This window comes from Echeneis naucrates, chromosome 2 (genome assembly GCF_900963305.1).
Source record: "Echeneis naucrates chromosome 2, fEcheNa1.1, whole genome shotgun sequence".
Classification (NCBI taxonomy): Eukaryota; Metazoa; Chordata; class Actinopteri; order Carangiformes; family Echeneidae; genus Echeneis; species Echeneis naucrates.
In genome coordinates, this window is record NC_042512.1 from 2,351,562 (window position 1) to 2,377,070 (window position 25,509).

At 42.3% G+C, this 25,509-nt stretch overlaps 1 protein-coding gene and 5 non-coding genes across 6 annotated transcripts; 5 read left to right on the forward strand and 1 right to left on the reverse strand.

Annotated features, from left to right (window-relative positions):
- Positions 1–785: 785 nt before the first annotated feature.
- On the reverse strand, positions 786–868 carry trnal-cag (transfer RNA leucine (anticodon CAG)). Its single transcript has one exon. It is a non-coding gene; the product is annotated as a tRNA-Leu (tRNA).
- Positions 869–1,007: 139 nt separating this feature from the next.
- trnas-gcu (transfer RNA serine (anticodon GCU)) lies at positions 1,008–1,089 on the forward strand. Its single transcript has one exon. It is a non-coding gene; the product is annotated as a tRNA-Ser (tRNA).
- A 200-nt stretch (positions 1,090–1,289) lies between these two features.
- Positions 1,290–1,377, forward strand: trnay-gua (transfer RNA tyrosine (anticodon GUA)). The gene is given in 2 exon segments: positions 1,290–1,326; positions 1,342–1,377. It is a non-coding gene; the product is annotated as a tRNA-Tyr (tRNA).
- Positions 1,378–3,169: 1,792 nt separating this feature from the next.
- Positions 3,170–3,241, forward strand: trnae-cuc (transfer RNA glutamic acid (anticodon CUC)). The gene has a single exon. It is a non-coding gene; the product is annotated as a tRNA-Glu (tRNA).
- A 1,365-nt stretch (positions 3,242–4,606) lies between these two features.
- trnaq-cug (transfer RNA glutamine (anticodon CUG)) lies at positions 4,607–4,678 on the forward strand. Its single transcript has one exon. It is a non-coding gene; the product is annotated as a tRNA-Gln (tRNA).
- Positions 4,679–13,256: 8,578 nt separating this feature from the next.
- On the forward strand, positions 13,257–23,508 carry LOC115057374 (protein NLRC3-like; the record flags this gene model as incomplete). The annotated part of the gene is made up of 6 exons (XM_029524461.1): positions 13,257–14,539; positions 15,035–15,198; positions 20,776–20,852; positions 21,533–21,552; positions 21,600–21,747; positions 23,293–23,508. Coding segments are annotated over 6 exons (1,908 nt in total), but the record flags the coding sequence as incomplete, so codon positions are not given.
- Positions 23,509–25,509: the final 2,001 nt, after the last annotated feature.

Below are 25,509 nucleotides of genomic sequence, written 5' to 3' on the forward strand. Positions count from 1 at the left end.
TCATTTGTGTGTCATTTTTGCAGTGGTAAAGCATGCGCTCTACCACTGAGCTACATCCCCTGCATGGTGTGGTAGCTTTAGCAGTTTTAGCAGCTTTAGCTAACCAGACAGCTTCTGAGCTCCTGCAACAGCTAAAACACCAATTTCCCTTCTCCGCAGCACAGCATGAGCCACAAAGTTATTGTTGCTTCACTTTACAAGACACTACAAATAACACAACCAGCCAACCTCACACAGCTCCATATCATAAGGGTTAGCTCTCCTGACGACTGCAAGGCAACAGCTGGGCTTGTCCATGTGATGTCACAAAGGTTTTAATGACATCACAGAGATCAAAGACTCCTCCCATTTTTTCTCATGAACTCCACCATAGAGTGCACACTGTTAATGAGACGCAAAAGGCAATCATCATCTAGCTCAGTCAGTAGAGCATGAGACTCTTAATCTTAGGGTCGTGGGTTCGAGCCCCACGTTGGAGATGACAAAACTGGAGCCGAAGCGTGTGTTTAGGGACATCTGGAGAGAATTGGACCTGGTAGACCTCCAAGCCTGCCTTGGAAGTAATACAGACAAACCAGGTTCACTCCAAATAGTTCCAGTTTTGTTGTTGATTCTGTCTGCAGAACTCAAAGGTATCTGGCAGGACCATGATTGTCTTCGTTAACAGAGTACACTCTACTGTGGAGGTCATGACAAAAAAGTGGGAGGAGTCTTTGATCTCTTTAGAACCTTTGTGACATCACAAACACACCTTGCTGCAGTAGAGGTGAAAGAAAAGCACTTTCTGTCAGAAGTGGGATTTGAACTCACGCCTCCAGGGGAGACTGCGACCTGAACGCAGCGCCTTAGACCGCTCGGCCATTCTGACAACGAAAGCCAGCACATGAGCCGAAAAATTTGTTGAAAAATTAGCCCATCAAGAGACAGAGACATGCAGAACTTGTCCTGTTGCAGCCTGCTATTCCAGCTAGAATTAATAAATATCTGCCTTTGAAGCAATCAAATATGACGAGGTGGCCGAGTGGTTAAGGCGATGGACTGCTAATCCATTGTGCTCTGCACGCGTGGGTTCGAATCCCATCCTCGTCGGTGGTTGCTTTAGTCTAAGTTACAGCCTGCTATTCCACCTAAAATTATCTATCCAGTCAGAATTATCCTCAAGGTCAGCTGGTTAGAGCTGAGCCACTTTTTTGATCATACTGTGATAAATGACATTCTCCATGTTTTCCCTAACCCAAATCTGTAAACATTAGTCAAAGAAGACAAGAAGAGCAGAGGTTGAACGGTTCCCTTCGATAGCTCAATTGGTAGAGCGGAGGACTGTAGAGGCTTACAGCTGAAATCCTTAGGTCGCTGGTTCAACTCCGGCTCGAAGGAGGTCTTTATTTTCATCGGCCTCATCCAGCACAGTGATGAGTCTTCCTACAGACAGGAGGTGACCAGTGCTGTATCACTGTTCATGTAGAGCAGCTGTGTTTTATATTGCAAGCAGCACTGAGTTTCTAACATTCAGGAATTGAAATCCCAGTCTTCCACAAGACAGGCAGAGATCCTGTCCACATCGGGGTTTAAACAAAGAACATCCCTGGGTGGGCTTGAACCACCACCTTGAACCACCATCCTTTCAGATATCTGAATTCCAGGAAGACTGACTGCACATCTGAAGGCTCTGTGTTAAACTTCTGTTAGGATCAATGCTGGTGCTCTCCAAGTCTCCAAGCTGTCTACACGGCCTCATGGATTTTTTTCATGGTGTCAAAAGAAGACACTCGAAAAGCAGCATACAATACTTGCACAGACGAGGTAATGTAGGGAGGAAAGGAAAGAGAAACATCACGTGGTGTGTGACTTCACTTCCTCTGTGGATAAACAAGGAGAATAAAGTTGTTTCCCAACAGCTTCTATCCAGAGACCTTTAGTGTGTGAGGTGAACATGACAATTTTTACATATGTTGGATGTTGGCAATTGGTTCCTTTGCATCGGTTGGGAATTGAACCCAGGCCTCCCATTTGGCAGGTGTGTGTTATTTGGTGTGAACATATTTTCGAAGGACTGAGTAGCAATATTTCGACATGTCAAAGGAATTTTGGTCTTTTAAAAGTTTGGGCGGTCAAGAATAGACCAAAACAACTTTGTCCTCAAAAAACACACCTTGCTGCAGTAGAGGTGAAATGAAAGTGGTTTCTGTCAGAAGTGGGATTTGAACCCACGCCTCCAGGAGAGACTGGTATTTTGGTCGACTTTTGACCGCCCACACTTTTAAAAGACTAAAATTCCTTTCTCATCTGCATGAACACATACTCATGCCTGCAGGTGTAATGGTTAGCACTCTGGACTCTAAATCCAGCGATCCGAGTTCAAGTCTCGGTGAAACCTGAATCTTACCAATGAAACACTGAGAGTCCTGTCAAAATATTGCCACTCTGTACTTTGAAAATGGAAACAACCTCCTTTTGTCCACTCTACACGTATGAATGCATGCAAATTGTCTGATGAAGCCTCCTCTCTGCTTTATCTTCAGCAAGAAAATGTAAAATAAAATTAATTTTAGAAGTGAGCTGAAAGAAAAGGAGCAATTCTGAAAACAAGTTCAGGAAGTTTTGCATTCACCTCATCACCTCAACTAAGCAGAAAGTCATCTCTGCAGTTGTTCTCTGAAACGTCTGTATCTGTATCGTAGAAGAAGTAAACATTTTACATTTTCTTGCAAAAGAAAAAAAAACACAGAAGCACACATTCACCATATAAGAAGTGGAGATGGTTTGGCTCCATCAATGACATGATCATGATCAGCTAACACTAGCTGTGGTTCCATGGTGTAATGGTTAGCACTCTGGACTTTGACAGTCCAGATGTCCAGTGATCAGAAAGAACAAGAGCAGTCGCACCACACAAGCATTTGAAAATAAAGCTAATTTAGATAATTGTATTTGTATCTTTAGCTCAACAAAGCGCAACACAGCGTGCCAGCATTCAACTTCCCAGCAGTGCCTCTTTATTGAAGTTTAAGGTTGTTGAGATAACCTCATGTAACTTCTTCTGCAGGAGTTTAGTCAGTAATTTGGTTGAGTGACTAAGCAGGATAATATGGAGCAGTAATTTCAGTAATTTCCAACACCGTGGAGATGATGTTTGGAACTATACGAGGCCGCATCGAAGCAGCATCGTTCACTGGTGGTCTAGTGGCTAGGATTCGGCGCTCTCACCGCCGCGGCCCGGGTTGGATTCCCGGTCAGGGAAAGTGTTTTTACTGAAAAATACAGCTGATTGAAAAATAGCTCTCGAAATAGCTTTGAAACCCGTTGATGTTGTTAAAGCGGCCTTTTCTCAAAGCTTAGCTTGCATTCATGGCAGAGGTTACAAAATTAAGGAGGTCAAGGAGGTCAGTGGATCAGCAACAACCACAAAATTACTGTTTCTCTTGATTGCAATGATAATTTTGTGGTTCATGGTGTTGATGCAGAGACAGAACTAAAAATTCCCAAAAAATACAGACTGTTTCTTTTTATCATTATGCTGCGTTTCAACTCCTTGATGCTTTGAGCTGCAGAAAGAACAAGAGCAGTCGCACCATACAAGCATTTCAAAATAAAAGCCAATTTAGATTATTTTATTTGTATCTTTAGTTCAGATGTAGCAAAGCGCAACAATGCTGTCAATAAGGATCTTTCCCATTTGGGTTACTTGAAGTGATGGTGGCCACTGATGCAACACTCCGTAGCAGCACCACTGATGTACAGGGATGTATTTTGGATCTGAAAATACCCCCAACATACATGGCTGACCATCATGACTCTCACCAAAGTTTCTTTAGCATATAATAAACTGTCACATTAACTGTCACATGAATGTGTTGTGTGTAAATGATGAAAAAAAAAAAAAAACGGCACAAATGTTCCATCAGTAACCATCAAAGGAGATGCGGATTCTGTGATGTCACAAAGGTTCTAATGACATCAAAGGGATGAAAGACTCCTCCCTCTTTTTTGTCATGGCCTTCACAGTCCACATGGCTCGTTGGTCTAGGGGTAGGGTTGCCTTTCAGTCAATAAGGGTGCTAACTGTTCCACTATGGAGCTGTGTGAGGTTTGCTGTCTGGTTGTTAGTTGCAGTATCTTGGCAACTGAAGCAAGAGCAATGGTAGTTTTGTGGCTCATGCTGTGCTGAGGAGAAGGGATATTGGTGATTGACTGCTTTTCACAGGAGACAAACTTTGGTAGGAGGGTTAGATGATGGTCAGCCACTTACTTTGCAATATTTTCAGATCCTCTGTACATCTTGGTACTTCTTTGTACTACTTTTGTGGTGCTGACATAACATGATGTTCTATCTGTCACCATCTTTACTGGTTCATGATTATGATGCATATAATGATCTTCATTTGCACGTGCACAGCGTGATTATATATATTTTTATCTTGGCAGGTGACCAATTGTCTGCTAGTTGGTTCGCACGACTTTGGTAGCTGTGAAATCCCACTTCTGACAGAAACCACTTTTCTTCCACCTCTCCTGCTGTGAGGTGTGTTTGGGGACAAAGGTATTTTAGTCAACACTTTTCAAAGACTACAATTCCTTTCACGTCTATATGATTGCACACCTGCAGGGTTCCATGGTGTAATGGTTAGCACTCTGGACTCTGAATCCAGCGATCTGAGTTCAAATCTCAGTGGAACCTGAAGCTTACCAGTGAAACACTGAAATTCCCTTGACATATAGACAACCTGTTTTGTCCACTCTACACGTGTGAGGAAGTGCAAATTTTGAGCCTGTGTGCGATCTAATCAGGCAGTCAGTCTCTTCAGACACACAACTGTGAGGAGCACAAGCATTGACCGACACAGACGTGGTTTCAGAGACAGACTGAGGCACTGGCCTCCTAAGCCAGGGGTTGTGGGTTCGAGTCCCATCTGGGGTGTTTTACAGCAGAGTGGCGCAGCGGAAGCGTGCTGGGCCCATAACCCAGAGGTCGATGGATTGAAACCATCCTCTGCTAACAGCTTTTTAGCAACAGCTAGCTGTTCACTATCCAAACTTTGTTGTATTTCAAGATGACATAGTTACAATAGTAACAATGCCATGAATCCCACCACTGCCAAGAGCCCAAGCTGTGCACTGTGGTATGATCCTAAATCTAGCAGCTACCATCACTTTGAGTTTGAATTGTGAATGGCACCCTGCTGTTGGTCTGACTGTTACTCATACCGCTCATGTTTATTGGGGCAGCAGTCTCAGCTTCTTTATGTTCATATTATGGATGTAGCTGCAACTATTTATTGATGATGATTTCATTGCCAACTTTTTTAGATGAATTATAAGTTGGAGTATTTCTTAAAAGTTCTAAGAAGTGCCTTCCTTCACAGTGAAGGTCAACAAACTGTCATTTCTTCTTCATCATCTTTCACTCTCATTTGAACCAATGAGCTTTAGTTCTTGACTCTGTGAATAGTAATAAATATAGAAGGATTTATCTGTGCAGATGCAATCAGATAATGAAAACTGTTTTATTATTACCTGCTTTGATACAGTTTGTCATAGAGAGCCAAAGTTAGTTTGGCATCAGCCAAAATAGATGTTTGAGTCAAACAGATCTGAAACCACAAAGGACATTTTCTCTTCCTCAGATCTGAGTACACAGTAGTGACAAAGTAAATGCCCTGCTGAGTCAATCATGTTTGAGCTCTGTCAGATTTCTTTTCAACTTATTGTGTAGTTTGATTTTTAATGGCATCACAAGAAGATATAAAGTATGGCAGCTATTTTTTCTTCTCAGACACATGAATAGAAACTTTGTGCTCGTCCTTCCTGTGTGTGAAGGTTTGTGCATCATCTTGTTGTAATGATATAAAGATGAAACTTTTTTTTTTTACATTGTGATCAACGTGTGTAATATTTACACCTTTAAGGGCTTGAAAACAAAATGTCTTTGACTGTTTTTATTATTATTTGTATTTTATTTAAATTTTACATTGGAATGATTATACATTATACATTTTACATTATCAAACCAGGTTCAATGTAAGAGTCAGATTCAACAGCACAAGGGCATCGTTTGGCCCAAATAATTCTCCTTCTGACCGACCTTTCAGCGATTAAAAACAAACTCCTCCTCTGGGTTTTTGTCGTTGTTTTTTTAATAATCTAAGATTGGGGAAACCGGAGCACCCGGAGTAAACCCTACGCCAGCACACTGGTAGTACCCTTCACAGCAAAGACTGGGGCTGGGAGTCCAGTCAGGCTGTTGGTCTGAATAAAGTCTTCCTCATGGCTGAGAAAAACTGGGCCACTTTGGACTTCTTCTTCTTGGGCGGATTGAGGAGGGCCTTCAGGAGATGTTTGACCAGAGCGTCATCAAAAGATGAGTCTTGTGATGCTGTTGCAGCCTCCAGAAGTTTCTCTGCAGAGCCAAACTCCTTGAAAAGCTCCTTAATAATGGTCTGGTTCAGCTCTTTCATGGTGTCCTTCTTCTTCCTGAAAATAGAGCCACGGACCTTCACGTCTTCCTGCGCGAGGGCTGACAGACGCTGGATGATGGTGTCCGTTTCTACGGCCTGCGGGGAGCCTCCAGTTGTGTTGGGGAGTTTAGTGAGGAGCCTCAGGACAAGAGCAGTTATGATGTTCCTGCTCATCTCATTGGAGACATGAAAGGAGCTCTCAGTGGACTCTGATGACGGCTTCACAGGCGTGGCTGATGCTGCACTGGGGTAAAAAGATGATGGAGGAAGGCTGTCAGAACACTCGTCAACAGATCGTCTTTGAGCCAACTTGTGCAGTATCAACCCATGACTGTCAACGTGTGCAAAGCCTTTTCTTCTTCTCATCGGTCCAGACGCTGCGGCCTCAAAGGAAAATGGTGTCTGACCCGAACGTGAAGAAGTCCTCTTGCTGGCTCTGATTTGACCTTCCTCTGCCGTGTGCAGCATGTCTGTGATCGCTTCCTCGATGTCAGTGAGAGCAGCAGACACTTCACTGTCACTGTAATTATTTTCTCTGGGCATCCAGAGGAGAATCTTCTGCAGGAACTGTTCCACTGTGTCCTCCGTCATGGCGTACAGAACCTCAGGAGAAAGCTGTAGTCTTCCTTCCTCCGTCCTGATGACTTCAGGTAAGACAGAGTCTAAAACTCTCTCTTTGTAATGAATGTGGTCTGAAGTGCTGGGCTGTGAAGTGAAAAACTCTCTGACCTTGGGGAGAATTGTCCGCACATTAAAGTGAGGCTGGGGTGGGACGTTTCTCTGGCTGCCCTCAGCAGCACATTCTGAGCCATTGTAATGGGGATCTGCTATTATTCCTTTCACAATGTGTGACGCTGCGTCCTGAGCCTCCACAGAGGCGTGAGACAGGGCGGAGTCTTCTCCCTTTGCTGCCACGTCTGACCCGCTGGACCATTTGACAACAATGTCAGTCACAGCTTTACTGGCTGAGGAGACAGAGATGTTGGCTTTAAGGCTCAGAGGAGTCTCGCAGTCCTCTGGTTTCACTGTTTCAACCATCCTTGATGTAGACGCAGAGGCCCTCCATGGGGCAGAATCCATGCTTGTTGGCTTCCAAAACCATCCCAGGCAGCAGGAGCTGAGTTTCTTCAAACATTTTTGAAGACATCTGCTGACATGATACACCATATGATGGAGAGTTCGGACGTTGGAAACAGAGCCTCTGGTCAAACAAACAGGCTCTGATGGCCAAACAGGGCGTTTGATGGCCTCAGATAGAACGGAGTTCACCTTTTCTAAAACCTCTGTATCAATCAGCTCTGTTAGCTGCTCGGCACTCTTACATTTCCTGTGTGGGGCGTTTAATTCCAAAGCAAAGCTCTGGTAAAGTATTTCTCCTGCACCTGTTTGTATATTTCCCAAAGAGGCGTTGAATTCAGCATCAGGTTCTCTCTTCTGGAAACTGTCCTCAGTTAGGGGTCTGAGGACTTTGATGGTAACAGTACAGAGAAACTGGACCAGTTCAGTGCAAAGGTCGGCCAGTACAGATGTTGTTTCTGGCTCCAAAATTCCTGCAGCCATCAAGCGCCACTCACCTGCAGACAGTCGGCCAAAATGTTTTCTGACGATGGGCAGAACAGCCTCGTGGGTGATCTTCATGCTCATGTTGATCCTGTTCTGCTCCATTGCAGATTGTTCCTGGAACCTTCTTCTAACTTTGTTTTCTATTGAGGCTGTTCTTGTCTCTGAGTGGTTGGAGTGGTTTACCTAACAACATCAACAACTGTATAATAACTCCACACCGAGACTGTGTGACGTCACTGGAGATCAAAGGCATTTCCTGTCTTTAATCCCTCTCCCTCGCGTCACACTCTCGCGTTCGATTCAAATGGATTAGCGCATGCGCACAAAGACGTACAGGACTCATTTCGCGAATGAACGACAGGAATTAAGTAAAACACAAATCAGCTGTTTTTAGACAAATAAGTGGGCTTAAATTGAACTAAAATCAAATGTGACTCGTTTATTTTCATCATCAAGTTCAGATGAGAGGATGGATTCATTTCATCGCTTGACTTACATGAAGTACGTTTGGTTGTCAGCCTCGAGCTGGGATCAGCTGAGAGAGAGCCAGCAGCAGGAGCACATTCAGAGATCGGCTCTTTTTATGAGGCCAGATACAACGTATTTCAGATCAGAAGATAATGCTTTATTTATATATTTACCAAACTTGGAGCTTAATGCCACAAATAATAAATGATAGTAGTACAGAAACCCAAAGATCCAACACAGTTTGAAAAAATGTTTAATCTCTAATTGAATGTAAATCATTCATAAACTTTGAACTATTTACATTTAAACCACACAGACAAGTATAAAGAATTACACAACAGGATCTAAATGAATCCCGCAATTTTAGCTCGTCTTTAGTGAAGGTTGGCATTAAGTAAGACCGAGTGGCTCAGCTTTGAGGTTTTTATTTTTTCTTCTCTTTCTTGGTTCCTTTTAGAACAAATAAGGAGAAGGAAAGTGACGAAGTGAATGAGAATATTCTCTCATGTGATTTTCCCCATCAAAATGTGAATGGAGGTGTGATCAGGATGAGACAGCAGCATCCAACTTCTTTGTCGGAGAGTTGAGAAGTTCGGTCTCCTCGGTATCTACAGATCCGTTCATTTCTCTCCACTTCGTCTTTTATTGTCGACCTCAGAGGACCGGAAGTCGGCTCATCCATCGATCAGCTGTGCGATCGTGATGGTGGTGAATCAACAGGAGACATTTTACAGCAAGTCAACGTCATGTTTTCTACTTTTAGACGTTTTGAAACTGACGATACAGGGAGGCTCCCTCCCCCTATAACCTGATTGGTCCTTCAATGTGGCCCCCAGTTATCATTGGCTCTCAGTGGTGTCAGTCATTTGGAGTGACAGAGTGTTGTGTAAAGTTGTTAGAAGTGGCCGTAGCTTGACATTTTGTAGGAAAATGGAAAATTAAATAAAACTTAGAAGTGAGCTGAAAAAAAAACGAGCAGTGCTGAAAACAAGTTCAGGAAATTGTGCTGCTAACTAAATGCTGTAAATTCACCAGTCTGAGTTTTGAAAAAAACTTCCGTCTTCCTGCAGCACCTGTAGCAAATATTCACCGGAGTTCAGGTAAGAACTTTAACGCCGAATTCCTTTAAAAGTGTTTTTTCTCTGTTTGCACGGGGAACTGTTCTTAATAAGCTTTTCATAGACATGTTTAGCGGAGTCCTCCTTTAAGGTCGTTACGTCGTTATGCTAACATAGCTAAGTTAGCTAATTTGGTTAGCATGCTAACTTTGCTAATTTAGCTAGCATGCTAACGTATCTTAATTAGCTAATTAGGCTTCGTTAGCATGGAAAAACATTTCTCATTGTTGCAGTTACTGCCTCAGTTTGAACTCGAATTAAAGACTTGTTCTTTCAGAGGAAACAGAGCAGCTCAGTGTAGGTCAGCAGGCTGAAGTCCTGTTAGTCAGAGCACACCTGGACCGACAGGTGAAAATACAGAGAAGGAGAAATTAACTTGGTGTTTGATTATTTCTCCTCAAAGACAGTTAATGATGTGTAAACTTTTTCCTCCAAACTTTTGGACACACCAGGGAAGGATAAGGACCCTGATGAAGACATCACTGAATCTGATGACAGCAGCAGAAGGTCCCTTTTGCATCATGGGTTGGTTGGTTGGTCGGATGCAGCAAACCAGCCCCTTTTATGTGAGCAAGATGATAACAGCTTTGTGAGACAGCTTATCAGGATTGTGGATGTCTTGGTAAGTGAAGCTGGATCACTAAAACAGATCCCAGGCATGTTAATCCAGCTTTGTGATACAGGCCTCTGGTTCCTCAGTGTCTCTTAGCTCTTTGAAGGAGGCAGCAACTTTTGAAGAGAAGCACTGTTCTGTGGTGGTCTAGTAGCAGGGTGAGCTGCTGATGTGCTGATGCTGAAGATGTTATGTGTCTCACCAGAGAACTCTAGATATACACTGTAGACATATATTACATTATATAAACGCTGTCATATATAATGCCACTATGCTATTTCTAATCTGATAATTGTAGACAAACATAACTGTGAATCTGAGCATGTGTAATCATTTTTTCTAATTGTATTAAAAGATAAAGGATCATTTATTTGTCCAATATTGTACAACACATCATATAAATTAAAGGTCATTGGAGCCTTGTGATCTACCTGATGTGGATTATTACTGTCTGTTAATGATTGACTTCAATTCATTCCAAAGTTCAGAGCTACTCTGGTATCAGATTTTCCTGTAAGTCATATTCAGTTTTCCACAGAGAGTTCAGACTGTGTTTGGATCAACAACTTTAGAAAACCTCCTGCTGTGAGACATACATGGATATGTTGTCTTAATTTTTTTCATGGAAGCTGCAGTTAAAGTTCACCTTCACTCATCAGCTGCATGAAGATTAGTTCGACCATCAGGTAACATAACCAACAGCCTTCATCCTGTTTGTGCCAGTGAATGTTGAACTGATTTAAAGACAGATTGTAAAGCCAACAAAATGGAAATATAAAATTATTTAGTTGCACTGACATATAAAAAACTGAACTTCAACTCTGACAAAAAAATTATTATTTAGGAATCAGCATTAATAATTTGATTTAAAAACCGACGATTTGATGCACATATCTGGGACCATGATGATCATTTTCAACCAGCTACCTTCTCAGATATATGAAGAAGAGTAACTAACTGATGGGCTGTTGAAGAACATGACAATAAAAACAAGGAGATAGACAAAGTGATAAAAGAACACAAACGGATCAGTTCTGTTTATTATTATTATTATTATTATTTAATATTATTCATTTAAATGTTGCAGTCAGTGAATGCTTTAATCGTGATGATGAGCCATCAAACTCCTCACAGCTCCCTGTTCAGATTCCAGATAAAGAAGGTTGGTTGTGGATGATGTGGTTACTTCTTAGCAAGATCTCTTCAAATTTTTGTGATAAAGACTTGAACTCATAAAATTACTGCCTAAAACATCAGCATGACATCAGTTAAACCAGCAGAATGTTATCTGACCATTTACTTTGTTTCAAGCAATATCTGTTAATGAAATTCAATATCCATTAACAATCTAAAAGGTTATTATGAAAAGGTTTTGTGGCTTTATTTTAAAACATCAAGATCTGTTTTTCCATTAAAGCTGCACAATATATAGGAGAATTTTAGTAAAACATTAACACCAGCTTCTCTCTTTTCTTCTGCCATTTCAGTGCACCTCTTTCCAATTGTCACATAGAGGGTAACCCTCCCATGCGTCCCAGCTCTTCAAACCCCATCGCTGCTTACAATATTGAAAGGCCCAATGTCTTTAGAACAAAAGCACATACACACTTTTCCGTCACTGTTTGTTTCAGCTTTGCAGGGGTGGGTTTTCATGCTGTAACAAACGATTTGATTGTAGGTTGATCCTGGGCACAGGTGTTGGAACACCTTCGACATACACATAATGAAAATGTTTCCACACCTCAGAGTTTCATTTTGGTAATTGAAACTCATCACCTGACTATGAGCCCAAGCCTGTCAGGTTCAGACAAAGATCTTCAGCTCTCGGTTTGTTCTGTATCTTCTTTGTCTTCTGTCAGTCAGAAAGTGTTTCTCGGTCAGAGCGACTCTGTCTTGAAGATGATTAACTGTGACCAGGCCAGACCAGAGTCTCCAGTAACAACCTGTCTGACTCTGAACACTGACTGTTCCAGAGATCATCCTCCAGACTTCAGTAATGGACCTGGACCCTCAGAGACAAAGTAAGAGACTGAACATGAGAGTAAAAATTTGTTCATAGATTAATATTAATAATCCTTGAATCTTTAGTGTAGATTCAGGAAGACACTGAGATGGATCTTCTGTTTTTATCACCAGAAACTACTGATGTTTTTTTCTACCCAAACATTTTATTACATCAGTCAGATCATGTCAGTTATAAAGAAATGTTTTCACAGAGACAGGAAGGGGAAAAGACATGTCTCTGAAGAGGAGCAGCCGTCCCACTGTGCTCTGTGTCAGGACGTCCTGAAGGATCCAGTCTCTACCAGCTGTGGAAACTGGGTCTGCAGAAAGTGCTGCACCTCACACTGGGACCAGTCTGCTTCTTCAGGAGACTCCTCCTGTCCCCAGTGTGGACAAAGATCCAGAACCAGACCAGGTCTACAGACCAGCCCTGAACAGAGTGAGACTGAACTTCTGACTGACGTCTTTAGTTTTTCATCAGATCCTCAGACTCTCTGTCTTCAGTCTGACATTGTCTCTTCTCTGTCAGCAGATCGTGTTCTACAGGAGGCTTTAGATCAACATAAGATCAGTCTGAGGACCAGATGTCAACATGTGACTGAAGGAACAGGAACAGGAAGTGGAACCCTCCTCAACAGGATCTACACTGAGCTCTACATCACAGAGGGACAGAGTGAAGAGGTTAATACCCAACATGAGGTGAGGCAGCTGGAGACAACTTCTAAGAAGAAGACCCTCCTTGATGCTCCAATCAAATGTCACCACATCTTTAGAGTCTCACCTGACCAGCAGAGTCCCATCAGACTGGTTCTGACCAACGGCGTCGCTGGAGTTGGAAAAACTTTCTCTGTGCAGAAGTTCAGTCTGGACTGGGCAGAGGGCTTGGAGAACCAGGATGTCAGTCTGCTGGTTCTGCTTTCGTTCAGGGAGCTGAACCTGATCAGAGATCAGCAGTACAGTCTTCTCAGGCTGCTTCATGTTTTCCATCCAACATTACAGAAGGTCACAGCAGAGCAGCTGTCTGCCTGTAAAGTTCTGTTCATCCTGGACGGCCTGGATGAAAGCAGACTTTCACTGGACTTCACCAACAGGGAGGTCGTGTCTGACGTCACACAGGAGTCATCGGTCCACCTGCTGCTGACAAACCTCATCCAGGGGAATCTGCTTCCCTCGGCTCTGGTCTGGATCACTTCCAGACCTGCAGCAGCCAGTCAGATCCCTCCTTCATGTGTTGACAGGCTAACAGAAGTCCGAGGCTTCACTGACGCCCAGCAGGAGGAGTACTTCAGGAGGAGGTCCAGGGATGAAGAGCTGTCCAACAGGATCATCTCACACATCAAGAAGTCCAAGAGCCTTCACATCATGTGTCAAGTCCCACTTTTCTGCTGGATCATCGCTACAGTTCTGGAGCACATGTTGACTACAGACCAGCAAGGAGAGCTGCCCCAGACCATGACTGACCTGTACTCACACTTTCTGCTGGTGCAGACCAGGAGGAAGAGGATCAAGTACCATGAGGGACATGAAACAAGTCCACAGGAGCTGATGGAGGCTGACAGGGAAGTTCTTCTGAAGCTGGGCAGGCTGGCGTTTGAACATCTGGAGAAAGGGAACATCATGTTCTACCAAGAAGACCTGGAGCAGTGTGGTCTTGATGTCACAGAGGTCTCGGTGTACTCAGGACTCTGTACTGAGATCTTCAAAACAGAGAGTGTGATCTTCCAGAAAACAGTCTACTGCTTTGTTCATCTGAGTGTTCAGGAGTTTCTGGCTGCAGTCTACATGTTCCACTGTCACACCAACAGGAACAAGGAGGTCCTGAAGAACTTTCTGGGAAAAAAACACCAAGATTCAGCCCCGGAGGACTTTCTGATGGCAGTCCTGGAGAAATCCCTCATAAATAAAAATGGTCACCTGGACCTGTTTGTCCGCTTCCTTCATGGTCTCTCTCTGCAGTCCAACCAGAGACTATTAGGTGGTCTGCTGGGTCAGACAGAAACCAAACCAGAGACCATCCAGAGAGCCATCAACAACCTGAAGACAATGAACGGTATGAAAATCTCTCCTGACAGAAGCATCAACATCTTCCACTGTCTGATGGAGCTGAAGGATCACTCAGTTCATCAGGAGATCCAGGAGTTCCTGAAGTCAGAGACCAGATCAGATAAGAAACTCTCCCTGATCCACTGCTCAGCTCTGGCCTACATGCTACAGATGTCAGAGGAAGTTCTGGATGAGTTTGACCTGAAGAAGTACAACACATCAACGGAGGGACGACGGAGACTGATCCCAGCTGTGAGGAACTGCAGGAAGGCTCGGTGAGTCCACTCTCATTCTCATCAATCCTTCTGATGTGTTTAAATCCAATGTGATTCAGATGGTGTTTCACTGTCAGCTGTTTGTTTTCAGATGATTCAAATGCTGCCAGAGATAAATTTTCACTTGTTGTGTTCAGTGGAAATCCGAAAGACTGACGACATCAGCAGGTATCGGTGACTGATCATCTTCACCAACTTCGCTGTTCACTGATCTGAAGTCAGTGAAAATCAAAACAGTGGAAGTCAAATGTTTTCAGGTCCATGTGGTCTCATGGTCCCTCAGAGGAGACAGAACTGGATCAGGTCCCTGACAGACTGAGGACCTGATGGAAGACCAACTGACCACATTTAGTCTCTTCATCTGAAAAAATGATTGAAACTCTGATGGTGTGAGAGAGAGATGGAAGTCTTGGTGTCTTGAGTCCTCAAACATCACAGAATAATATGTAGTTTCCTCTGTCACAGTGGCATATTGTGTAATGTGTGTCATCACAGACTTGTTGGTTGTGGACTCTCAGAGACTGAGTATGACGTTGTGGCCTCAGCTCTAAAGTCCAACCCCTCCCATCTGAGAGACCTGGACCTGAGTCAGAACCACATAGAGGATTCAGGACTGAAGCTGGTGTGTGCTGGACTGGAGAGTCCAAACTGTGGACTGGAGACTCTGAGGTCAGTTCACTGACTGGACCTGCTGTAGTTTGAATGTTGTGCTGTTGTTCGGATGATGAGTATAGCGACATGACGATGACGCACAATAACATAAAGATCATTGATGAGGACATTTCTGGTTGATGAACAATGATTTGATCTTCATATTTTATTCTTTACTCAGGTTGATGAGCTGCAGGTTGTCAGAGATCAGCTGTTCTTCTCTGGTCTCAGCTCTGAAGTCCAACCCCTCCCATCTCAGAGAACTGGACCTGAGTCTGAACGACCTGAAGGATTCAGGACTGAAGGATCTGTGTGGTTTTCTGAAGAGTCCTCACTGTAGACTGGAGACTCTGAGGTCAGACTCATGTTTTATTTCTGCTCTCAGATTAATATGATGTTACAGTTGTGGTGACTCTGACCTGCAGACATCAGGCTGATATTATACTGATCCTCACTGAGGATCTTCATGCTGACGTCTGTTTTCTTCTTCTCTGGTTTAGTCCAGTCAGTGTGGCAGAGAAACATTGAACTACAGATTTAAAACTAAAAATAATAATAAAAATCCTTCAGCGTTTCAATGACAGGAAATATATATTTTTCCTCACTGACATGGACAAATATATATTCAGTGGGGTCTGAATCATTCACTCTCCAACAATTCGATTCGATTTGGATTTTTTGGGGCTATGGAGACCTCGGAGAACTGCAGTTTGCAGGACCTGGTTTTCTGGAGAGTCCTCACTGTAGACTGGAGACTCTGAGGTCAGACTCATGTTTTATTTCTGCTCTCAGATTAATATGATGTTACAGTTGTGGTGACTCTGACCTGCAGACAGGTTTATATTTATGAGGGGAAAATCCTCTTCAGGTTTAACATTTAAACTGTTAAATGATTTGAAAATAACTTTGGAAAACAGATTTTTATTCATTTTAAAATGACATTGGAATTGGACATATCAATCAATCTTGTATTTTTGAAAGGGTACATCATATATTAATAAATGTATGTTAAGAAGTAGATTTTAGCCTGTGGTTTATTTCATGCATTTAATTATTTGCGTGTCATTTTATAAAAAGGCCCATTCCACATTGGTTCATAAGACATGTATGTAATCATACAGTGGCTGATGTAACAACTTAAGCGCTCATATATCTGCATAGAAACATAGACAAATACATTATTATCCTTTTCTCAACTAAAAATGTTACATAATATATTCAACAAAACAAATAACCAAACGAAAGATTTAGCTGTGTTTCTAAAGCCTTGGAATTAAATTCAGCTACCATATGAGTCTCTTTGCTAAAAAGAAACGAATGTTTCTCCGAATCATATATAAATAAATAAATAAATAAATAAACAATTTAGCCAACAAAACACACCTCTGAGGTGCTCGTACACAGAACAACTAAATAAAAAATGGATCTGACTTTCTACTTCATCCAGTTTGCATAGTGAACAAATCCGGTCTTCCTCAGGTGTGGCATTAAAGCTCCCTGTTTCTGGGACTCATGGAAGTGTTCCTGAACACAACTGTCCATAATGATCTTTGTCTTTTAGTTCGGGTATTCTTAATGTAAGGTTCCACACTGTAAGTGTTCTTATTAAGACAGTAGGTTCTTCATTTTGGCTTCCTCCAAACATCCAGAGACCGTTTATCTCTCTGCTTTAGGAACAGTTTGTTTATAATATCTGTAATATCCCAACATCATTTATGAATGGAAATATCAGAGAAATCACAAATATAGAATATTCATTTCAGCTCACTGGCCCAGGGATGGTGATGCAAAGTGTCAGAATGAAATATCTTTTCAGTAATTCTATGATCAGGCAGCTTCACAGATCTGTTCCACAGCTGGAGCATTTGTCTCTTATGTCTGATACTCGAGGGCTCCCAACCCAAATCACCATGAAGAGCCAACACTGAGGTCAATTTGTGTACTGCTGTAAGATAACCAATAGCTCTATGATGCTGAGTATTACAAAGAGAATATTCACAGAATCCCCAGACAGCAGAAGCATCGTCTGACACACACACACACACACACACATATTACAGAACAGAGTGAAAGTATGAACTCCCAGATGAACACAGTGTTCAGACTTGTTCAGGGCTCTACCTGCAGACTGAGCTAAAACACTGACAGCTGGGTTAAATGTCATGTGTTGGTCCAACGTCAGAACATTTATACTGATCAGTGTAGGACAGCATTACTGTCCCAACATTAACAACATTCAACTTCTCACACTTGATTTTGGCCTAAAATCCTCCACTTGTGTTTTGTCTTGGTTCTCCATTAGTCTCCACTTCCAGCACTGTTTTGGAACAATGTGAACATTTTTTTCTTTCTTAGCCAACAGAATGACATCATCCACATGTAACATGGCTCTATTGGTTTGGGATATTTCAGTCATAATGCCAATTTAGTTTGAATATCAAAGAGATTGTCAGAACTAATGCTTTCATTTTCCAAGGAACCTTCCCACCTGGTCCATTATTAGAATAATAATGTTTACATGAACCACTGACCCCAAAGCAGTTACATGAATGTACTTTTTCTTTAACATGACATGAGCAACACACTGCAGCAGTGGAAATAAGGTGGCTCCAAACATACCTAATGTAAACATCAACACCTCAGGAACACATTCATTTTGCTGTGATTGTCTCTCGGAAACGTGTTTGCTCTATCTGCCTTGCGGCTCTCCCAGCTATGTTAAATATCAATCTCAGGATTCTATGGAATAATATTAGTTTCAGAATCAGGAAAATCTTTTTTTTTTTTTCACCCATTCCTATAATCCCTAAAAGATGGTATAGGTCAGAATAGATTCTGTATATTTAAGTAGTATTTCTACATCCACTGTTCAACTGTTGTAAAGTTTGGCTGACTCTGCTGTTTGGTTATTTCTGATGTGTTAAAATCACAATGTTGACAGTTTGAGTCAGTTCAGGTTCTTTACAGTGTTGTTTCATTTTCTCATTAAATATTGTATTTGATTATTGTAAAGCTGCTTCCTGTTGGTTCAGCTGTCTGACTTTCATTTTCTAAACTTCTACTTTCTAAACCTTCACACTGAACAAATGATGAAACATTGAACGCTTTCAAGCAGGAACTTTGTCTCCTAAAGTCACATCTTTTATTCTTTACTCAGGTTGGAGAACTGCAGGTTGTCAGAGATCAGCTGTTCTTCTCTGGTCTCCGCTCTGAAGTCCAACCCCTCCCATCTCAGAGAACTGGACCTGAGTCTGAACAAGCTGAAGGATTCAGGACTGAAGGATCTGTGTGGTTTTCTGGAGAGTCCTCACTGTAGACTGGAGACTCTGAGGTCAGACTCATGTTTTATTTCTGCTGTCAGATTAATATGATGTTACAGTTGTGGTGACTCTGACCTGCAGACATCAGGCTGATATTATACTGATCCTCACTGAGGATCTTCATGCTAACGTCAGTTTTCTTCTTCTCTGGTTTAGTCCAGTCAGTGTAGCAGAGAAATGTTAAACTACAGATTTGAAACTTGAAGAAAAATCCTTCAGTGTTTGAATATCAGGAAACATTTTTCCACACTGACATGAACAAATATATATTCAGTGTTTTCTTGTTCCAATATAACTATAAACTCATGTGACGAAAGCAGACTGACTGAGAGATTCAGACCAAAATCAGCATGTTTGTTAAACTTGGTCACCGCTGAATGAAGTGAAAATGTTCTCGATGTTGTGAATCATGTGTTGACGTCTCTCCGGAGTTTAGTCTGACATGTTTCTTGTTTTTGAAAACTTGAGGATGTTTCGTAGAATCTCTAATAAACATGACTTTTTACAGACTGAGCCACAGGTGGAGCTGGTAGAGTTTAAGAGGTGGAGTCACTACGTCTTTATGGGAGCAGCAGCATGTTGTCATTAATATTAATGAAAGGTGTTTGACTGTTGTAAAGCTGCTTCCTGTTGGTTCAGCTGTCTGACTTTAATTTTCTAAACTTCTGCTTTCTAAACCTTCAGCTCTGAACAGATGATGAAACACGGAACGCTTTCAAGCAGGAACTTTGTCTCCTAAAGTCACATCTTTTATTCTTTACTCAGGTTGGAGAACTGCAGGTTGTCAGAGATCAGCTGTTCTTCTCTGGTCTCAGCTCTGAAGTCGAACCCCTCCCATCTCAGAGAACTGGACCTGAGTCTGAACAAGCTGAAGGATTCAGGACTGAAGGATGTGTCTCATCTTGTGAAGAGTCCAGACTTCAGACTGGAGACTCTGAGGTCAGTGCAATTGGACTCAGTTTATGCTTCTTTCAGTAATATTGTTCTAAATCCAGTAACAGTGGAAAGACTGTGTTGCCGGTGAACTTTCAAACTCCTCAGTGAAGCTGTGAGAGAGGAACAGAATCATATTTCAGAATCAGAGTCAGCCAATCAGATCAGTCAGAGGACTGATGTGATCATGTGACCATCAAATGAAGCAGATTCCAGCTGAAGAACATGAGGTAGCGATGATTCACCACCTGCAGGATGAGGACAGGGTGAGAGAGGAGAGACAGAGACTTTGGGAAAACGTGGTTAATGAAATAGTTACACATGCTGGGAACTGGGAGAAACAGGGATCTCAGAGAAACGTGGTTAGTCGTATGTTGGCACATGTGGGGGGGGGGGGGAGGAGAGGGGGAAGGAGGGAGAGAGAGAGAGAGAGAGAGAGAGGGAGAGGGAGAGGGAGGGCCTCATGTGGAAGCCAGGAGGTTAATAATATTTAGACTAATCAGATTAATTTATTTATTTATCTGATGAGACTGATGTGGGATCATCACCGTCTGTTTTTAATAAACTAACTCTGACAGAACCTCAGTATGTTCCACTCAATGTCTTGCTGTTGTGGTTGTTTTTGTCCACAGGCTCAGTGACAAAGTGATTCAAGCTTCTACAGAGAAAACCTGTGAGTACTGAACCTCTGAGTCCTGTTCACCAAACTGACTGTGCTCTCTTCATCAAGATCTTTATACATCACATTTTGGTTCACCCTGTTTCAACAACAGACTTTTGTGTGATCATTTTATACATTTAAGTTGTTTACATTAAAGGTTTCAGGCAAATTTCAGGTAAAAGTTACAGAACCATATTATTTCAGATTTATTGTAATGTGTGGAGGTTTTTAATTTCATGTAATATATAACAGATGAACATGGTTCCTTTCAGTAAACATTGTTATTATTGTATGTAGGATATTTCTGGATCATTTAGTTCTATGGTGTAATCTGTTCATCCACACAGAGCCAATCCCAGATTGATTGTAATTTCACTTTCTGCAGCACAGCAGCTGTTTATCAGTCAGTCTAGAAATACAACATGTGGCTGCAGCTGGTAACATTAACTGAATAATGACAGCTACAGACTGAGTCCAGTCAGCAGATTTTTGGACCCGCCCACTCAGATTGGTACACAGCCAATAGGAAACCAGGATCATCTGAGAGAAAAGGGATGACAGGAGGTTTTGAGCTGCTGCTGCAGGACAGTTTCCTCCATCATCAGAACTGAGTCAGAGGATGTGAGCAAACACTGATTTCTGCTATCTGCTGTGTCTTCTCCTCCCATCAGGTGACTCTGTTGTCAAACAGAGTCCGAACACAACAGAGACAACAATGGATGTGTCAGAGGACAAAAACCTGGACAAGGTGAGAGGTCAAACATCCTTCCTGATGCTTCAGACTGATTTAGAGGTTCGGCACACAGCAGGAAATGGAGAACAAATATTAAACCAATATCTCCTGCAACTGGCAATGATTTAATCTCTTTGGGCAGAGAAAGAAGTGGACAAAAAATGAAACTATTATTTAAATTTTTCATATTGAGTGATAGATGAGCTTTTGAGTTAGATCACAATATGACTGAAGACGGAGACATGTAAAGTTTCAGTCCAGTTTGTTCCCTTAATCTGTCATCTGGAGCTCTTTAAAATCTGGACAAACATCATTTTGAGGTCACGATCAATCAGCTGATTGATCAGCATTCTGGCTTTAAGATGAACAGTTAGATTTCTGTCTGATCAGTTCTACCATCTGATTTCCAACATGGCTGCTGCTTCTGTGCTTCAGTTCAGATTGACCTGTGTGTTGGTTATTTCCAGTCAAACTGATGATGTTTCTTTCTGGACCACAGTCTCCACAGAGCTTCACACCTGAACTGAAAACTGAATCTACCAAAGTGTCCTACAGGTAATTCAGCTGATGCCATCTCTGCAGTGTTGGTGGTCTCATGGATGGTTCCTCCTCTTCCCCTTCATGCTCAGTGTGCTCCTCTTAGACAGTTATATGGTGTTTGTGTGTCGGCTCATTCTACCTTCTGTGTCCTGCAGGTTCAGGTGTCCTGGTCCAGGTATGTTCCAGTGTTCTTTAACTGGATTGGTGTTTGTTGTTGATCAGGAGGCGGAGCTCCTCTACAGCACTGTCCAGTGGGATGAAAGCCTCCTCCAATCAGCTGGCAAGATGGCTGCTGGGCCGCTGTTCAATATCCACTGTCCTGAGGACGCTGTCTGTGAGCTCCACCTCCCACACTGTGAGACAGAAGATGGTGAGATAGAGATTAGTGCTTTTTACAGTGATGATTAAAAACCAACAGTCCTGTTATCTGTTCTAACAGCCCTGCTGTGATGACACAGTTTCCACTCAGACTTTGTTTTATTAGTTAGTTAGTTAGTTTTATTTTGGACTTTAATCTCAGCCTCACAATGTTACAGTCACAGTCCACTGACAGTAACAGACCTTATTAAGGCAATCAGAAGAATTTAATAAATAATAAAGCAATGAAAGGTTGTTTTTTTTTTTAATAAGATGCTGGAAAATAAACAAGCTGATGTTTTCCGATTTGTGATATCAATCAGATGGTTCATCAAGAAGACTAGTTTGGACGTTGGGTAACAAAGTCTGAACATCACAGAGACAAACACTGACAGCTGACTGAATTTCCTGACATTCCTGTCCTGGATATAGAATAAGACCATCACTATCATTTTACAGACTGTGTCTCTGTTTCCCAGCTCTGCCCTCTGAAGGTCTGCTGTCTGTCGTCCACATCACTGATGATGGAATGAGCTTCCTCAAACCTCTGGAGATCACACACAGTCATGTGATTGTCAAAGTCTCTCATCTCTCTGCCTTTGGCCTCGTCTGGTTGGGAGAGATGCTACAGAGGTTATTGAACAACAAGAAACCTATCTGTGGCCAACTTCTGCTGTTCCTCCGACCTCCGGCCAGAGACATTCAAATACTGGATGTGTTTCTCCTGCCAAGCAACCTCCCTTTGTCTGAGGTAAAGCTTTGTGTCATTCACTTTAACAATCAAACTTCATCAAACATATTAATGCTCAACATCTGAACTGTGAACCTTTAAATGTCTTCTGTTAACTTCTGCCTGCTAGTTCTGCAGCTGTCGTAAACAGCAGCTTAATGAGTCAAATTTGATCAAACTGTACAGAATGTAGCTTTAGATCAGGATCTTTGTGTGTGTTTTTCAAAATGAACTTTAGTCTTTCGGCACTAACATTACAATGTCCTGTTGCTGAAGGTTGCTGCGCAACAAGATGATGCTGTTTACATCAAGATCTCTTCTGATTGTAAACTGATAGTTGACCAAAGGTACAGTGTCCTCTCTGATCTGGAGGACTTTAAAATACAGCCTGAGGTGAGTCAAACCTCCATACGCTTAATAATAAATAATTCATGTTTTGCTCTCATTTTTATTAACTATCTGTTGTGTTGATGTAAGCATGCTAACTAGTTAGCTTCATCTAGTCACTTGCTGTGGAATCACTCCTGTAGAACAACTAGTGGATTTAGTAGATAAACATTTTGTTCCTCTGTTTTGTCTCCTCTTTCACAGTCTGCTGAGTTTTACTTAAATTATGGGCCAAATTTCTTTCCAACATTTGAGGTCTTCCTGACTCCAAACACAGAGACACTGACTTTGATGGTCAAACATGAAGAAGGAACAGAAGTGTGGAAACGCAGCATTCCTCTGCCAAGTAAAGGTTTCATCTTCCTCTATATAAAATATATGAAGAAGTGACCCAAATATTGCTGTTGCTGTTAAACAGTCTTTCATCTGGTTACCTGTTAGGTCCAAAAAGGGAAACTGGTCAAAGCAGCCTCCCAGCTGACGACAACCTCCAAGCAGAAGAGAGGCTGTGTGCTGTTCGGGCAGAATTCATTCAGAGAGTGTCTGACACTGTTCTCAACCAGCTTCTGGATAAACTTCTTCAGCATGGTGTTATCAGTGATGAAGAAATGGAGTCAGCCAGGACAAAATCCAGAGCGGAAAAAGCCAAAGACGTGATCGACTCAGTGAGAAGAAAGGGAAGAGAAGCCAGCTCATTTCTGATTGCTGCCCTCTGTCAGCTGGATGAATGGCTTTCCAGAGAGCTCTCATTAAGATGAAGACCACAAAAATGCACCAATCTGTTCACTAAGACCTCAGAACTCTTTCAGATCCTTCTAAAATCAGGTGTGCTCCAGAGGCTCTTTGTCTGCAGTGACAGTTCCACACAGCTGCTGCTCATCAACCAATGAAACAGGCAGACAGTTTGTTCCTTTCTTTTGATTAGTGGACTCGGACAGTTGGTTCCTATCTTCTGATTGGTGGACTCAGACACTTGGTTCCTTTCTTCTGATTGGTGGTATTTTAACAGCTGAAGTAGCTCACTTACACTGAAGATCTAGAGGCCCCTAGTTCAATCCTGGATTTTGGTAGCTGTGCAGGGTCTTTTTTTAATTATTTCCGCTCAAGTTCACTGTTGTTATTGAGCAGAAGCAGGAGTCGTTTGTTCTAGAGTGGAGTAATAGTGGCTGATCAGCGAGGAGAACGATGGTATTCACCATCTGATCCTGAGGCTGCCAACAACCAGGACGCTGAAGAGACAGAGGCTAAGAACCAGGATGTGGATGAGAATGAGACGCAAGTGGAAGAAGTGAGGCCTGAAACAGCAGGTGGGCTCTGAGCTGCATCCAGCCATACAGACGAAGAAGAAGAATTCACAGTGGAGGAGGTTCATTGACTTTTTACATTCCACACCAAAAAAAGGAATATCTGGAGATTCATCAGCCAGCTGCAGGAAATGACCGAGCTAACACTACAATGTTTAATTTCACTGACTGTACACAGAAACCACAGAGCCAGTCACAGGCTCAGTATGTCGTTTCTAGGCTGCAGTCTTTCACAAGGCATGGGTAAGAATTATCGAAGAATTAAATACATTCAACACAATCTCACAGTGACACTTTGAGGTTTGTGCTGTAGGAAGGCTGCTTCCTGTTTTGAAGGGACTTCTATTGTGGAGGTGTGGTAGAAGGCTCCAGACCCAAGGTGGACTCCTTCCTCTGGGGACTGCATCACTCCAAAAAGACAACTGCTTTCTAATCCTACTCCTGGGATTTAGGCCAGATATAAAATGTGGCATATTATACATCCAAGAAAATATCACAAGACTTCCTTCATATCAGTCTGCAGTTGATAGATATCCTGGAACTTTGAGTTAGCAATTGTTTCATGTTGACAAAGGTGTACAAAGTGTAAAAGTTGCAGACAGCATGACTGGACTGGGCCTAAATAAATCTATCTTACTGAATACGTTGGCAGGTATGCCTTTGTTTTGGTGAATGCTACAGGACTGGCTGATCATGTTTGACCATTGGCTAGTGAGGCACGCAATCAATCAAGACTGTGTGTCAGGATGACTGAGTGGTTTTGGCTCCAGACTCAAGGTTAAATCCATCTCACATAAAAAATTCAAAGTCCTCTTTTGACAAGGTCTTGTATGAAATTTAGTTTCTCAGCGACACAGTCTTGCAACTTGCATTTGATAACTGAACTCTTCAGGGAAATAAACATAATAGTTTGTGACTTCTGGGCATTCCTGGTGTTTCTGTAAGTCCGTCCAGCTCAATCAATAGAGCACGAAGCTCTTAATCACAGGGTGGTGGGTTAGAGCCCCACGTTGGGTGATAAATTGTTTTTTTTGGGTTTTTTTGGTTTGTTTTTTTTTTTTTTTTTAGACCCAAAAGTCTCCCAGCAGAACACCACTGGCCTTCTTCCCACAGTGGATCCTGGTGCCATGTGTTCCAGGTCATGGATATTGGTCATGGATATTGCTTCCATGACCTGGAAGTGGAACTAAAGGTGTGTCCCTATCACCGGCCTTGATAATGATAACTGAGCACCAGTGAGTGCTCTCCTCCTCTAAGAGTCCTAACAACAGCACTCAGCTGTGTCATATTTTAATGCAGATTACAGAGATTCTTCAACATGCTCTGTAGCTCTCTGACTGGGAAACTTGGTCCA